The sequence below is a fragment of the Denticeps clupeoides genome, chromosome 7 (genome assembly GCF_900700375.1).
Source record: "Denticeps clupeoides chromosome 7, fDenClu1.1, whole genome shotgun sequence".
Classification (NCBI taxonomy): Eukaryota; Metazoa; Chordata; class Actinopteri; order Clupeiformes; family Denticipitidae; genus Denticeps; species Denticeps clupeoides.
This window is the reverse complement of record NC_041713.1, coordinates 6,583,356-6,597,435: the sequence shown is the minus strand read 5'-3', so window position 1 is coordinate 6,597,435 and position 14,080 is coordinate 6,583,356. Positions and strand designations below refer to the sequence as shown.

The 14,080-nt window shown below is 45.4% G+C and overlaps 3 protein-coding genes across 3 annotated transcripts; 1 reads left to right on the top strand and 2 right to left on the bottom strand.

Moving 5' to 3' along the window:
• Positions 1 to 2: 2 nt before the first annotated feature.
• On the bottom strand, positions 3 to 4,649 carry foxred2 (FAD-dependent oxidoreductase domain containing 2). The gene is made up of 10 exons (XM_028985683.1): positions 4,511 to 4,649; positions 3,876 to 4,104; positions 3,490 to 3,801; positions 3,133 to 3,384; positions 2,169 to 2,465; positions 1,793 to 1,959; positions 1,540 to 1,705; positions 1,209 to 1,435; positions 943 to 1,113; positions 3 to 859 (listed from the first exon to the last, which is right to left on the bottom strand). Exons 2-10 carry the CDS (start codon positions 4,097 to 4,099, stop codon positions 627 to 629), a joined length of 2,049 nt encoding a protein of 682 aa, XP_028841516.1. The 5' UTR covers positions 4,100 to 4,104; positions 4,511 to 4,649; the 3' UTR covers positions 3 to 626.
• Positions 4,650 to 4,876: 227 nt separating this feature from the next.
• On the top strand, positions 4,877 to 7,937 carry hmox1a (heme oxygenase 1a). The gene is made up of 7 exons (XM_028985687.1): positions 4,877 to 5,390; positions 5,471 to 5,522; positions 5,675 to 5,786; positions 6,104 to 6,319; positions 6,650 to 6,922; positions 7,204 to 7,240; positions 7,332 to 7,937. The coding sequence occupies exons 2-7, from the start codon at positions 5,473 to 5,475 to the stop codon at positions 7,454 to 7,456; spliced, it is 813 nt and encodes a 270-aa protein (XP_028841520.1). The 5' UTR covers positions 4,877 to 5,390; positions 5,471 to 5,472; the 3' UTR covers positions 7,457 to 7,937.
• A 255-nt stretch (positions 7,938 to 8,192) lies between these two features.
• Positions 8,193 to 13,589, bottom strand: mcm5 (minichromosome maintenance complex component 5). The gene is made up of 16 exons (XM_028986976.1): positions 13,288 to 13,589; positions 12,994 to 13,120; positions 12,776 to 12,904; positions 12,523 to 12,695; positions 12,265 to 12,420; positions 12,012 to 12,181; positions 10,931 to 11,102; positions 10,718 to 10,829; positions 10,486 to 10,629; positions 9,926 to 9,991; positions 9,659 to 9,835; positions 9,465 to 9,577; positions 9,201 to 9,329; positions 8,905 to 9,047; positions 8,675 to 8,802; positions 8,193 to 8,568 (listed from the first exon to the last, which is right to left on the bottom strand). The coding sequence occupies exons 1-16, from the start codon at positions 13,455 to 13,457 to the stop codon at positions 8,467 to 8,469; spliced, it is 2,211 nt and encodes a 736-aa protein (XP_028842809.1). The 5' UTR covers positions 13,458 to 13,589; the 3' UTR covers positions 8,193 to 8,466.
• Between the last annotated feature and the right edge of the window lie 491 nt (positions 13,590 to 14,080).

Sequence of the window (14,080 nt, the reverse complement as noted above, 5' to 3'; positions counted from 1 at the left end):
TAAACCTTGTTCGTCGTATTTATTAAGAAAACAGTGTAAATGACGTGAAATAACACACACATTCATAACTGTGATTTGGTCAAAATACACTTAAATATAGAATCATGGGGGAAAAAAAACAATTTAAACAACCTGATGAACAAATAGTAATTAAAAAAATAAATACTTGCCAATATTTATACCAATATAATGTCCCTGTTACCAGTAAGGTTCTGTGTATCAGTATGATACAAATACAATGGACTGATTGCGAGGGCTCATGAAAAAATAACACAATGGAAAATGGCAACAAAAGAGTCTTATAAAAATAGCTGGCCACTTAGGCAAAGGTTAACAGAGGTAGACAAGATACAGTGAAATCACAAACACCATCTTTGGTTCTGTTTTTCGCATCAAGAAATATATCCATAGAATTATGTATGCGTGGATTTATATATTAAAATAGTGTTTTCAATCATTTTAAGCAGTTCATAGCAGGTAGCATATTATTCCATTAATTATTTGAAAATTTGAAAAACAATGAGCCAACCAAAAGCCTAGCACCCATGCTTGCTGGCTGGTGTCATTTTTAGAACTTCCCGCTGCCATGTGCTTCGGTGACATTTTTTGGGAGTTCAAAGTGAAACTCAAAGGTCATAATGCACTCCAGAGGCCACTGCAGCTCCGGGGTGTGGCAAGTATTCAGGCACCGTGGTGTCTTCTATCAGATCATCCGAGTCCTGATGTCCAGGCATGAGCCCTGCATCTCTTGCATGTTGCCGCAGCTTACCGTTACCCACAATGCCCTGTCTTTTAAGGTAGCCCTGACGACAGAAGAGTGGAGGATTCCTACTCGTCAGAGAGAAGCGGAAACAAGATTCTGTGAAGAAGTGGGGGAAAAAGATGTTTTGGAAAAATAAAAGCAAATAATTACAGTAACATTTGTTGCGTTAAGAGACATGCCTGCAAAGAAAGCCCTGAGGTCCGTGTGGAAGCAGTGTTCCAGAAAGCGCCGCAGGGGCTGGCTATGAGAGATTGGCTGGTCCCACTCTGTCAAGAAGTCTTCAACCATGTGATGAACTGCCTTGGGGCGTGGCAGCGGCCAGCCCGTTGGTCGGTTGTGCATGTCCCAGTCTGTAATAGGAGTGAAATTTTCAGTATTTTAATGTTACAGCATGGCCATAAAGATCAAATGAACGGGTTTTATGGGTTTGATGGCTGCTACACACCTGTAGGTAAGGCGTCATAGTAGTACAAAACCGGATGGAGAAAGTTGGACTTCCAGGCTCTGGTCCACTCTGACTCAGCCCGACCTGGCCCCAGTGTGTTGTTAAGGTTCAGCCCATACTGCATGACCAGGATTAGCAGACCCCTTTTTGGAACCTTGTGACCTGACAAAGCTACTAGCTGAGGCAGGGCCTGGATGGGGAACTCCTCCAGGTAATCACAGTGCGACCTAAAGAATCAGCAAAAAAGGGATTTAAGGCATTGTTTATTTGACACTATACTCTTAATATAATGTACAAAGTAACCCCATAACTAAAAAAATTCATTTCTTACCCATGTAACAATATGATATCCCCCAGCACACTAAACATCTGGTATGGTCCAGAGGCTTCGTTCACCCTCTTTAGGATCCAAGAGAGAAGCTGACTGGTTGGGAGTCTCGTTGCAGGCCAAGCACTGCTGTGGTAACGCTGCTCCAGAACCTTATGTACAGCCCGCACTGAAATACAAGGCTTCAGGTATTTCATTTACAATGCCAAGCTGAACCTTGAGCCTCTAGGAGGCTACATTCAGATTCTTCAGTCACCTGTGTAACGAAAACCATGAATAAATCCTCCAGCAGATCTGCGGTAATCCCGCGAGTGGGCGGCGGCCCCCAACACAAACAGGTTCGGGGTGCCCCGACCCTCATACCATGCTGTCAACCCTGGCAAACGTCCCCTGGCGCCTCCACCGCGTGGTGGGCAAGCAGAGCTAGGAAAACAGGGCAGGATGGGATTAGTCATCCCTGGGATAATACTGTGTTTTGTTGAGGGCTGATTATTTAAATTTTATTCCATTCATTTGACCGGGACACTGCTCATTAGATAACAGTAGAATGACAGCACATTAGCCAGATTGTCACCGGACAGATCTTAATATGGTGACCTAAAATATAAAAGTAAATCTGTTAATGGAAACACCTGTCAAAGATGGAGAAGTTGAAGTGGAAGCCCAGGCAGCGAATGACTCGATTGTATGGTTGTCGCAGTGAGAAGTTGTCGCTGTGGAAACCGGGCAGGCTTTGAGCAGAAACGTTTGAGCTTCCGTTTCGGGCACCTTCGTTGAGGAGCTCGGTCAGGGTGAGGTAGAGCTGGCCTCGCTTTGCCTTCCTCCTTCCTCCCTCTCGTCTCACAATGGCAATGTCCTCGAGCCTCCCTTCCACCAGCCCGTCCAGCGACTTGAGCTGGTAAGTGTCCAGCACCTCATTGTTCACTGCCCTGTGAGAGATGGAAAATATGGGTCATTCCATGGCACATTCCAAGTGCCAGTGTAGAAAGGCAAGAAAATGAATCAGAACAGAGACAGGACAATTAGTCATTATGTATGCCATTATTTTAATGAACAAAAATATATGAACGCATTTAATAGGGGTGTTAGAAAATATCGATACAGCAATATATTGTGATATTTTATGTGGTGATATTGTATCCATACAGGGACATCAAATATCGATGGTTTTGTATACAAATTTAGTCCAAAATGCAGTTCTGAGTTATGTTGTTTTGGCTGAAATATTAACATAATGTGATACACACATCTTGTATATAAGCTCTGTTTTTAAATAAACTACAGAATATTACAATATCTACAGTATCACAATATATCATGATATATGTATCGTATCGTGAGATCCTTGACAATACGCACCCCTAACATTTTATATAATAATGTCTTGTAATCTGCTAAAATGTTTTAGTTAGCATAGTTTAGTGTTTATATACATATATATTTTCTTCCTTTCTTTAATGATTGCACTATGGGGGGTCTGTGTGAAACATTATTTCAATAAACGGTATACTGTGTATACTGTTGTACTGACAATAAACCAATCTTGAATCTTGAATGTAAGGTAATGAATTTCAGAATTGTGTGAATTTTGCATACCTAAGATCCCCAACATAGTGTGTCTGCCAGGCCAGCCGCACCGGGTTTGGGCTGTAGAGATGGACGCGGCTTGCCCTACCCATAATGCTCTGTGCTGTTTCAAAGGCGGAATTTCCCTTGCCCAGGATCAGAACTGCCTGGTTCCTGTATTCCTCAGGATCCACAGAGATGGACTCATAACCTTCCACCAGGTCAGATCCTACAAACGGCACCTGCTGAGGGACCCACAGACCAGTGGAGACCAAAAGGACCCTTCACGTCCAAGAGAGAACAATAAAGAGAAATTCTAATTGTTATTATTTATACCCATACCTTTTATACATACGGCTGTTGATACAACATTTAAAAATCCCTTACCCACAGGAATACTGAGATCCGTATTGGTCTGTCAGAACGTAGCTCCGTCCCGAGGAGCCACCCGGGTCCGAAGCCCGGACACTGCCGATGTCCACTCCGTAACGGACCTTCAGGTCCAGCTCCTTCACATACATAGCTAGGTAGCGGGGGTAGGCGTCAGCATCCGGGTAAAAGTCGCGACTGATGCGCTTAAACAGCAGGTCGGGCCTGTCACTCAGCAGCGAGTTCCAGTCATGGCGCAGGCTGAACTCCCGGTTCTGCCTCCCCGTGTAGATCTTATTGATGCTGATCAATTTCCTGTGTCTGGGGTAACTGAGGGAGGAAACGAGGTTTATTTATCGGTTTCTCTACATTATCAGTATAATCTGAGATCGTTCATTACACACAAGTTAAAGAAGCTCCCGGGTCCTGAGTTTCTCTCCAGGATGACGTAGTCCCTGTGACTCTTGGCCAGAAAGTGGCCCATCTGCAGGCCCGCGGGCCCTGCTCCCAGGACGCAGTAGTCATGGCGACGCGTGCTGTTGGGTGCTTGGGGATGCTCTGGGGAGCAGCTGATCGGTGTAAACAGTGCAGTCAGGGTGATGGCGACAAGCACAACAGCAGGATCCATCGGATCTGAGCAGAGACATGCATGAGAAGGAAATGAGAGACCCCCAGATGACATGTCACCTCTGCAAGGACTACCTGTACTGCATGCATTTATTGGTGGTTATTTGATAAATCTTTAGCGCGTGCAACTTTTAAGATTGTAGCCTGCAAAGCCAGGAACTGTGCACAGACCCAGGCAAAGTCTTTTATTTTCTCGTTCCACTAATAAGAACGCATTCGTTTAATCATACCCCACAAAAACAATTGCATAAAACAGGCCCGCGGTCCTCCTCGATCTTGGATCGTAACGTCACCCCACGTCCCGCGCTGCGTTCCAAGGAAACGTTCCGGCGAAACCCCGCCGTTTCACCAGCTGAACGATCCACGCAACTACAAACCAAAAAAAACGCGCACTTGGCGTCGAACCGCTTACCTTTTCCACGTGACGAGCGCTTCGGTAAAGAGGGTTAAAAAGAGCCCGGGCGGCAAGTGACGTAAAACTACATTGTTTGTTCGACCGCGGTGCCTCTGGCGCTGATGTTACGCTGCACGACCGCTGGTGACAACCCGCCGACTCCTGGCCAATCAGCGACGTCCCCTGGCGAGGAGGGCGGGGCCAAACAAACCCGGCATCAAATACACGCTGTTATTACTCATATCCACGTTATGTTACGTTTTAATGCAATACAGCACACGATTAATTATATTATTTTACACTTGATATATTTGCGATGAATTGCGTTCAGTGCGTGTTGGTTGTGTTTCATCATGTGTGTTTTTTTTTTCTTCAGATGTTGCTGACTTACTTCCTCTTGCTGATTCACGGTTAGACAAAGTTCTGGTGTTCTGACAGCACAGTTACGAGAGAGCATTCGCAGGGTCGTGGGTCATTTGGAATTGGTTACTTGTGGTCATGTTGACTATGACGGTGTGAAAACATGTTTCTAGAATAGGACGAAGAATAATTCAGGCAAGAAATACGAAAATGTCCAACTTTCATGTCATGTTTTCTTTGCTCTTTGGTGTTTTCAGCCACTTTATTTATTTGTTTGTTTGTTTTGTGCTAATTAATTTGAACAATTTTCCAGGAAAAAAAAGAACCATTCCTCTTGCAACATGTTCAGTGCACTGTGCTTGGTCATGTTAAGCTCGGGAGCTGAGTCAGCAGCATCACTTCCCACTGCTGACTGCACGGAGCAAGGAGGATGTGGGTATATAAGTCAGAACATCGAGCAAAATCATTCTGAGGCGAGAGCTCGAGTGGCACGCAAGCGACACACAACTCTCCAGCAGAAAAGCGCGCACAGTCTCAGGTATGCAAACTGGATTCCGAAAGACTACATTTAGAATTTGGTTGCTTCCTTGAATTTAAAACGTTCCTCCTCTACTTTAGAGATGGCAGCCCCAAAGAGCAGTCGTAGAGACGATTCGAGTATCAGTGACAAGTGAGTACCTGCTCTCAAAATCTCCCCTGTTCATCTGGGAACTTCACGTTATGCTTCACCTCTACCTTTTTTTTAACATTTTTTACACAGGATTTAGTTTTGCTGGATCTAATGATGCATTGAAACGGTGTGTGTGGTTTTTTTTTCTGTAGAGATCTGTCAGAGCAAATCAAAGCAGCGACCAAAGACAGTCATGTGAGGGCTGAGAACACCGCACTGATGCAGAACTACCAGAAAGGACAGATCACTCTGCCGCAGTACAAGGTAGAGTCCTGAAGTCAAAGGCAGGCTGCCTCGCGAAGCACATTCTATTCAACAGCAGCAGCACAACATTCAGTTGTGAATGTCCGAGGGAGTTTAGTCTTAGTAGGGTAACACACTCGCCTATGAACCAGAAGACCCAGGTTCAAACCCCACTTTCTACCATCGTGTCCCTGAGCAAGACACTTAACCCTAAGTTGCTCCAGGTGGACTGTTCCTATAAGTCTCTCTGGATAAGGGCATCTGAGAAATGCTGTAAATGTAGTTTCTATGAAGAAGTTGCTAAGAAAGAAGAACTTGAAATGTCGTTGCCCCTGCAGCTCCTGCTCTGCTCTCTGTATGAGATCTACAAGGCTATGGAAGAGGAGCTGGACAAGAACCTTTCGCACCCCGGTGTGGCGCCGATATACTTTCCCCAGGAACTGGCCCGCCTGGAAGCCTTGGAGAGGGACCTGGGCTATTTCTTTGGTCCAGAGTGGCAAAAGAGAATCACTGTGCCCGCTGCCACACACATATACACTCAAAGGCTGAGAAAGGTATGAGGAGCAATGGCAAAGCTAACAGTTGTATGTGTGCACTTTTAACATTGAAGGTGTGTCACTTTCCTGTGGATAGTGTAGATGTATATTGAAATAATATACATCTACACTATACAATACTCCAGAAGGATTATTTAACATGTTTGAACGTTCATTCAAAAGAAAGGTCAAGACCTGAGACTTTCAGAATGAATTGCAGAAGGAAATGTTGTCTGGTGGCATAGCAAGAGAACGATTGGAGAGAATGGCTTTTTGTTCATGAAGACTTGAATGGTAAGAAGGCTTAACTCATTAACACAGCTCTCACCACACGTCTCTTATCTTCAGATTGGCAAAGAGAACCCTAAACTGCTGGTCGCCCATGCGTACACTCGATACCTGGGCGATCTGTCCGGAGGCCAGGTCCTAGGCCGTATCACCCAGAAGGCAATGGGGCTGAAGGACGACAGAGGCGTGTCGTTCTTCTCCTTCCCTGGTGTTCCGAGCCCCAACCGATTTAAGCAGCTCTACAGGAGCCGGATGAACAGCATCGAGCTGAGCAAAGAGGAGCGAGAGGAGATGCTGGAGGAGGCGGTCAGGGCCTTTGAGCTCAACATCAAGGTGAGAAGGAAACAGAATTATGTAAGCAAAACTGGAACTTTCTTTACATTCTGAAGCAATTTATTGTTGCCTACATCAAGGAACTGTGTCAGATTGGAGCACTTGAATGAACTATTGATTTAAAGGGACTACCAATTTGGGGTAGACTGAACTGAACAGGAAATGCAGCAACAGTGTGGATTAAGTGCACTGGGAAAAAACAGCAAAATGAGAACCAAAAAATGGCTGAATCAAACCGAGGCTTTTTGAGACATTAAATGTATATATTTTCCTCCATACAGGTCTTTAATGACCTTCAGAGAATCTTAAGCGTCACAGGTAAGAATCCCTGTTTAAATTTAGTAAAGCAGTACGGGGAATTCATTATAACAGATCTATAATCTGTTCTGCTTTCCTCTTGCCTTGGTAGATGCATCAGAGAACCAGGACGTTTCTGAACGGAAGCCGAATGCAGGATTCTCTCCAGTCTTTCAGTTCGCGGTGGGGGTGTGCGTGGCTTTAGCAACACTTGGAATGGGAATTTATGCTTTTTAAATTACTTGCAAAAACTCTGCTGTAACATATGTACTATATTTTAATTACACCACTGCTTGAAATTAGCCAAATTTATAATTTTGCCACATTAACACACGCATACTTGTTTTCTGTACTTTTTAATTGTAAATATTTTATTGTTCTACCGTACTCTCATTACTGAAATCAGAAAGCCTGTATGTCTTTTCAAATTAGTTTATTAAAAAAAAAAAAAAAAAGTCTTTAGCATTCTAGCTAACCGACTAAATGCTCACAGTGCCGATTTAAAAAGTGCTAAACATAACAATAAAACCAGAAATCTGTGTAACATATGCTACACATGCTCAACATTTTTTGCTCGTTGTTGGCTGTAGTTTTGAACTGCAACTATTTAATTGTTAATGATTGAAAATGTCTGACAAAAATAGATTGTACTTTTGTCAGCTCCAAAACTGATGAAATCCTCTGTAAAATTTCACCTGCACAATTAGCCAAAATTAGTTAACATCCATGTTGGTTGCAGTTTTGAATGGTAAATATTTGATTGCTCATACTCTTTGTACTTGTTCATAAGTTAAAAGAAAATTACACTGATATATATATATATATATATATATATATATATATATATATATATATATATATATATATATATATATATTTTTTGCAAACAGATGTTAACTAACTAACTAAAATAAAGTCTTTCAACACAAACAATTAATTCAACCTTTATTTTTTTATTAATATTTTTCTCCATACATTTTTCTTCAAGAAAAGGGCTTCTGCATTGGCCTAACAGCTCTATGTCAGCCAGCAAAGACCGGCATCACATCACTATTTCTTCTTTTTTTGGGGTAACTGCAATACTTTTATGCATGCAAGATCAAAAAAAACTATTTACACAGATGAGCCTGACTATGCCATTTAAAAGCCGGGCAAGCTGTTTAAGTAAATTAGCAGGACCATTTCTGGACTGGAGGCCTCAAACGTTGAGTGCTTGCATTGAGCTCATGTGCAGCAGAAGGCCACTTTTACTTCACCCTGTAGAGCACCTTCCTCTGCATTCGATGCTGAAGCTCTCCTCTCCTCATCATGAGGTGCAGAACCTTGTGGATGGCGTGTTCTGGATACTTCTGCTCGGTTCAGAGAAAAAGGAGAAAAGAAAAAAAAAACATTTGGTATAGCTAGTAGTGCCAAAAACAGCAGAACCTGAATAATGGACCAATAACTCCGGCTCACCTGTTTTGTGAAGTCCTGAATGATGCTGTGCTCCGAGACCTGGGAGCCGATGGCGAAGCGTCGCTTCATCTGCTTCTCGATGCGAGACAGCATCTCTTGGTCCTCCTGAGAGGTGAAGCCTTCAACCCCTTGGGGAGTTAAAAGGGTCCATGTTACTCAACAAATACGTAAGGACACATTAAAGGGTTTTGAAAAGCACACACACACACACACACACACTTAAGTATTACCTGAGAGGCTGCCAGACAGTGCTGCATCCAGCGTGGAGACCTGGAACAGCCTCAGAGCTTCGTCCACCTCCTCCTCCCCGGCGACAGCCTGCAACTTCATCTTGGCCAGCGACTCTGATATGCGCACCACCGCCTCCAGCTGCCTGCAGAGCAGGAACCGTGGACAAAAACACCAAACCCGCTCAGCCAAAAAGGTCACCCAGACAAACAAACACCAAACTCACACTTGGACACTAAGCTCTGTTTGGCACAAGAACTAAATTATTTGACTGGCATCTGGCTAAGAAGGGGGTTACCGGACTGTGATGGGAATGGAGGCTCTCTTGTCGCTCTCTCTCTCGTGCTCCCGAGCGCCACTCCTCATCACCACGTAGCGGTTCTTCAGCTTCTCGGCGGCGGCAGCCGAGAGGCGTGGGCCACACTTCCTGTTTAAAAAAAAATGTCATCTGGTCCTTATAAAGGCACAGCCAACAGAAAGGAAGCCCCTTTTGGAAAACAAAGAGGGAACCCTAACAGATCCTCCATGCCAACACCCAAAAGACCGATTTACAGACACATACGTGCGTGCATATGCGATGTATTTCTTCAGCGTGTGAAGCGGGATCTCCCCCTCCACCCCCTCTGTCTGAGTCTGGGCACTCAGGTGGACGTTCATGACGTGGCGAGCCAGAGTCTGGGGAGAGAACGGGGGGGGTCAGAGCGTGAGCCACTAACAGCTGCATGAAAATTGTACCCTTGTTTGCTGGAGCCTCACCATGTCCCTCTGCTGGTCGTGATGGTCCTTAATGATGAAGATCATGTCAAAACGGGACAAGATGGTGGGCATGAAATCAATGTTGTCCTCGCCCTTGGTGTCATCCCAGCGGCCAAACACAGAGTTGGCAGCCGCCAGCACTGAGCAGCGAGAGTTGAGGGTGGTGGTGATGCCAGCCTGAGGACGCCACGGGGAAGATGTTTAATATTTAATCCACAAGTTATTAAGTTTTACATTTCAGCATTTAACAGTACACAGAAAACCCACCTTTGCTATGGAGATGGTCTGCTGCTCCATAGCTTCGTGGATGGCTACTCTATCATCCTCCCTCATCTTTTTAAAAAAAAGAAGTCAAATAAATATTTAGTGCTGACGCAGAACCACAATTCTCCAAATGTAAAAGTCAATCATGGATTTGACCTTGCAAGAGCTCAACCAATTAGAGAAGAGAAAAAGCAGTTGAAGGTCATTCAATGGCCAATCATAGAAAGTATATAATAATAAACCCTTTTTTTTTTATAGGTCTTAGTTGTCCCCTAATATTGTATGTGAAATCTTTATCCAAAATTCACAGTTCCACAATGAGATTTCTCCACGTTTGGAAGCTATGACAGGTGATGGAGATAATGTTTTAGGGGAGGATTTCCATGTATGATGACATAAGGGGACAAATTCCAGAGCTGCTGCTCTCTGAATGGCAAAACAGAATGGCTAAGGTTTTCTTAACACCTATCACCATTTCTAGACAGGCTAGGGGGACTCGAATTAATGTTAAATAAGCTGACAAAGTGCCATTTTCATGACATATGAAAGACAAGTTATACTACCTTATCAAACTCATCAATGCACACCACCCCGCCATCAGCCAACACCATGGCGCCGCCCTCCATGATGAAGCCTCGCGTGTTCGGGTCACGTAACACTGAAGCGGTCAGACCGGCCGCACTGCTGCCCTTACCGGAGGTGTACACCTGAGAGACAGACGCCATTTTAAGCAAATCAATCACAGCCAGAGTGACGCTGTCAGAATGTAACCAAGAGACGCGGCTGGTTCCCTACTCCAATCGGAGAGCATCTCTCCACAAACTTCAGCAGCTGCGACTTGGCAGTTCCTGGGTCTCCCAGCATCAGCAGGTTGATGTCTCCTCTGCGAGTCAGTCCGTCGGGCAGCCTGGAGCAGACGCGGAGCAAGCCAGGTTTAATAATAGCGGCGTTTCGGACTGGCGTGTCTATGCCAGAGGACAAAACCGGCCACACTGCAGTCATGCTCACCTCTTGCGGGAACCTCCGAACAGCAGACAGGCGATGGCCTTCTTCAGGTCGTCGCTGCCGTAGATGGAAGGCGCCAGGGAACGGGCGAGGGAGGCGTAGACGTCGGGAGACGCCGCCAAGTTGCGGAGCTCCTCTTCTTCCTGAGGGGAGACTGAACCGGAGGCGCTACGCCCTGCGGGGTGACAAGGGACAGGAATTGGCAAACATAAATACGTATGACCTCAGTAAGGCCAAGAAAAACACAAGTGTCTGTCCCACAATATCATCAATTAATTGGAATTACAAGCAAAGAAGAGAGTAAGAATGCAGGAGACGAGACACTGGGCTCAGGGTTGCCATGTTGGCCGATTTTGATATTTCAGGAAACAATGATCAGCATCAAGGATTAGAACTGTTAAGTACCTATGGCAGCTACACGCTTATGAGGTGGGTTTTTTTTGCCACATTTTTTTTTTTTTTAAACAATTATTTGTTTTAGGGGAGGGGTGTGAAATTCTCTGGCCGGGAGGTAACCTTTCCCTGTATGACAACATAAGGGGACAAATTCCAGATCCAACAATCTGAGCTGCCGCTCTCTGAATGGCGAAACGGAATGGATAAAGTTTTCTTTACGCCTTGTCTTTACAGTATCAAGGATTAGTACTATTGAGTACCTGTGGCAGGTCCACACTTATGAGGTTTTTTTTTTTTGCCACATTTTTGAAAACGAATCATTACTGGAGTGTCTTACCGTTCCTCCATGTTAACATATTGATATAGCATGTCTGCTTTGTCGGCAATGTATTCTCTGTCCAGTGTGAACTTTGTGTATTTTTAAGTTTAAACTGCTGGAAACTGTGAACTTCCTGCTAGGAATAATAAAGCATCCATCCATCTATCTATCTATCCATCGAAACAATCCAAAATCTGTTGTTTATGCTACTTTATGTGTGAGTTATTTTTCCTGTTTGGATTGGTTTATATCAGTAAACAGAGTAAAATCATTCCATTGTGTGTACTAATCACCACCAAATCACTTCCACTCCTAGTTCTCCTCGCACTTGGAACGTCACACCTATGGCGTTAGCACTGTCACACTCACCAGCCCCATCGGTATCCACCTGGATGCCCACCACCCGGATGTAGGAAGCGCGGATGCCCACGCCGGCCCCTTTGTCGCGGCCCTTGCTTTTGGTCTGCATCACCTTCTTGATGGAATAAATGCCCATGATGGTCACCCTGTTCCCGGGCACCACGCGATCACAGAGGTACCTGGGAGCACAGGCGTATGATCAAAACACATTCACTGCCACAAGGTGACGGTCAATTCAGAGTCGGGCTCCTCCGGTCGCTACCGGTCACAGTAGAGCTGCATGTGACGGGGCATTTCCCCATGAGGCACGGCATCCGGAGACTCCTGGAGTCGCAGCGTCTGGAAGTCCACGCACACGCACCGGTCCGGGATTATGAAGAAGGGGTCGACCGGGCACTTCACCCTACCCGCCTGCTCACTGTGGGACAAAAAAAATCAGTCCTCATTTACTCAATACTCTCCAGGACTAATCATTTCAGAAGCGAGACCCAGGAATTGGGACAAAAATTGGGACACCTACGTGTTGCACTTGCGGGGCAGGGAGTATCCCTGCAGCCCGGGTGGCAACGGGATGTTGCTGATGACGTTGCGGCAGCCCCGACACTGCAGACACACGCGCGTGGCCTTCGCACGCACGGCCGTCGAGGAGATGATGATCCCAGGGATCTTCACCAGGCGAGAGACCTGCTCAGACTGCGGAGGGGAGACGCCACCGAGGGGGTCACAATCAGGAAAACCGAGCTAAGGAGGGTCAAGCTAAGAGCGCTATTTACCTTCAGACTCCGGACCGAGGCTGGGTGAGCATCACTCTTCAGCATCACCTGGATGTCCTGGACCGCCTCCTCCCCAACAGGCCGAGGGCGGGTCACTTCATCAGCCACTTCCTGCGCCGCTTCTTCAAACTGCCAATAGAAAACCACACGTATACCAAACCAACCAATCCAAACCAGAGACGACTTCAACTGGCAACAAGTCAAACACACATATTTACCAGTGGCAGGTTCTCTGACGGCAGCTTGTACAGACAGTCCGAAAGGTCCTCGTCAAAGCTGGCCAGGTCCTCCATCTCAACCTCGACCCAGTACTCGCCAAGAGTATAATGCCTCTTCAGATCATCTCTAAACAGGGACGTAGGATTACACATGAAGTGACTAGTACCAACATGAGGACAAATGAAGACCGCCATTGACCAGATATCTCACGAATGTCACCTGTTTACGATCTGGAACCATAGTTGGTTAAAAAATTAAAATCCCTCTTCTGAAACTTCAACTAACAATCCTACCTGTATTTGTACGTAAATCCCGTACGATCCGTGCCCACTCTGAACTGCCTGAGGAATTCACGGAACTTCTTCTTTATCTGACTCCGTTTCAGGACGCCTTCATCCCCGGTCGGGTCCCCGCCGCCGAAATTGTCGCTGAAGTAAACTCCGGGGTCGTCAAATCCAGACATGGCGCACAAACGCAGCTCTGCTCAAAACTACAGCTGAACAAAAATAATCGGATTTATTTCTAAATCGAACAATCGGCGCGCGAACCCACAGCTCCTTCCTGCCTGTAACAATAACCCCGCCACGCTCCAAGTTTCGCGGCAAAACTTTGCGTCACTTTCCCGCACACCCCGCCTACTGGACGTTCTCATGTTCCTATTGGCTGCAGTTCGCGGGAAGACGAACTCGTGACTGCTTGGGAGGCGCTATGGGGTTATGGTGGCGGGAAAGGAGGACATTGTGTCACGTGGGTTGAGGCAACAACCACCATCTTAAACAAGTTTTAATGGCACTTAAAAAAATATAATCAGATTTTTAAAAAATATTACATTAACTCGTTTGCAGAGTGAATTACTGCTGACATGTTGCAGTTTTGCACAACCCTATGAGCCTGACTACAGAAATTAAGTATTTTTCCATATTGGCCTAAGGGTAAACAAAACGCCAAAAAACAGTCCAGTTCTGAGGTGGTTAGTGTTCAGTTGAGCTAGAAAGAGCCAAATATGTTGTTCACTTTTTTTTTCTGATTGTAAAGGATGGAAATGCATAATGTGTTTTACTGACATTATGCATTTTCATCCTTTAC

What these genes read in the sequence shown, in the direction of transcription:
- foxred2 (XM_028985683.1), bottom strand. Translation starts at nt 4,099, where the DNA reads ATGGATCCTGCTGTTGTGCTTGTCGCCATCACCCTGACTGCACTGTTT. An exon ending in CCCGGGAGCTTCTTTAACTT is followed by an intron (nt 3,802 to 3,875) that starts GTGTGTAATGAA and finishes TTCCTCCCTCAG; the next exon opens with TTACCCCAGACACAGGAAAT. An exon ending in CTATGACGCCTTACCTACAG is followed by an intron (nt 1,114 to 1,208) that starts GTGTGTAGCAGC and finishes CTCCTATTACAG; the next exon opens with ACTGGGACATGCACAACCGA.
- hmox1a (XM_028985687.1), top strand. Translation starts at nt 5,473, where the DNA reads ATGGCAGCCCCAAAGAGCAGTCGTAGAGACGATTCGAGTATCAGTGAC. An exon ending in ACACTCAAAGGCTGAGAAAG is followed by an intron (nt 6,320 to 6,649) that starts GTATGAGGAGCA and finishes TCTTATCTTCAG; the next exon opens with ATTGGCAAAGAGAACCCTAA. An exon ending in GAGAATCTTAAGCGTCACAG is followed by an intron (nt 7,241 to 7,331) that starts GTAAGAATCCCT and finishes TTGCCTTGGTAG; the next exon opens with ATGCATCAGAGAACCAGGAC.
- mcm5 (XM_028986976.1), bottom strand. Translation starts at nt 13,457, where the DNA reads ATGTCTGGATTTGACGACCCCGGAGTTTACTTCAGCGACAATTTCGGC. An exon ending in CGTCAGAGAACCTGCCACTG is followed by an intron (nt 12,905 to 12,993) that starts GTAAATATGTGT and finishes TTCTATTGGCAG; the next exon opens with TTTGAAGAAGCGGCGCAGGA. An exon ending in TCCATTCCCATCACAGTCCG is followed by an intron (nt 9,048 to 9,200) that starts GTAACCCCCTTC and finishes CCTGCTCTGCAG; the next exon opens with GCAGCTGGAGGCGGTGGTGC.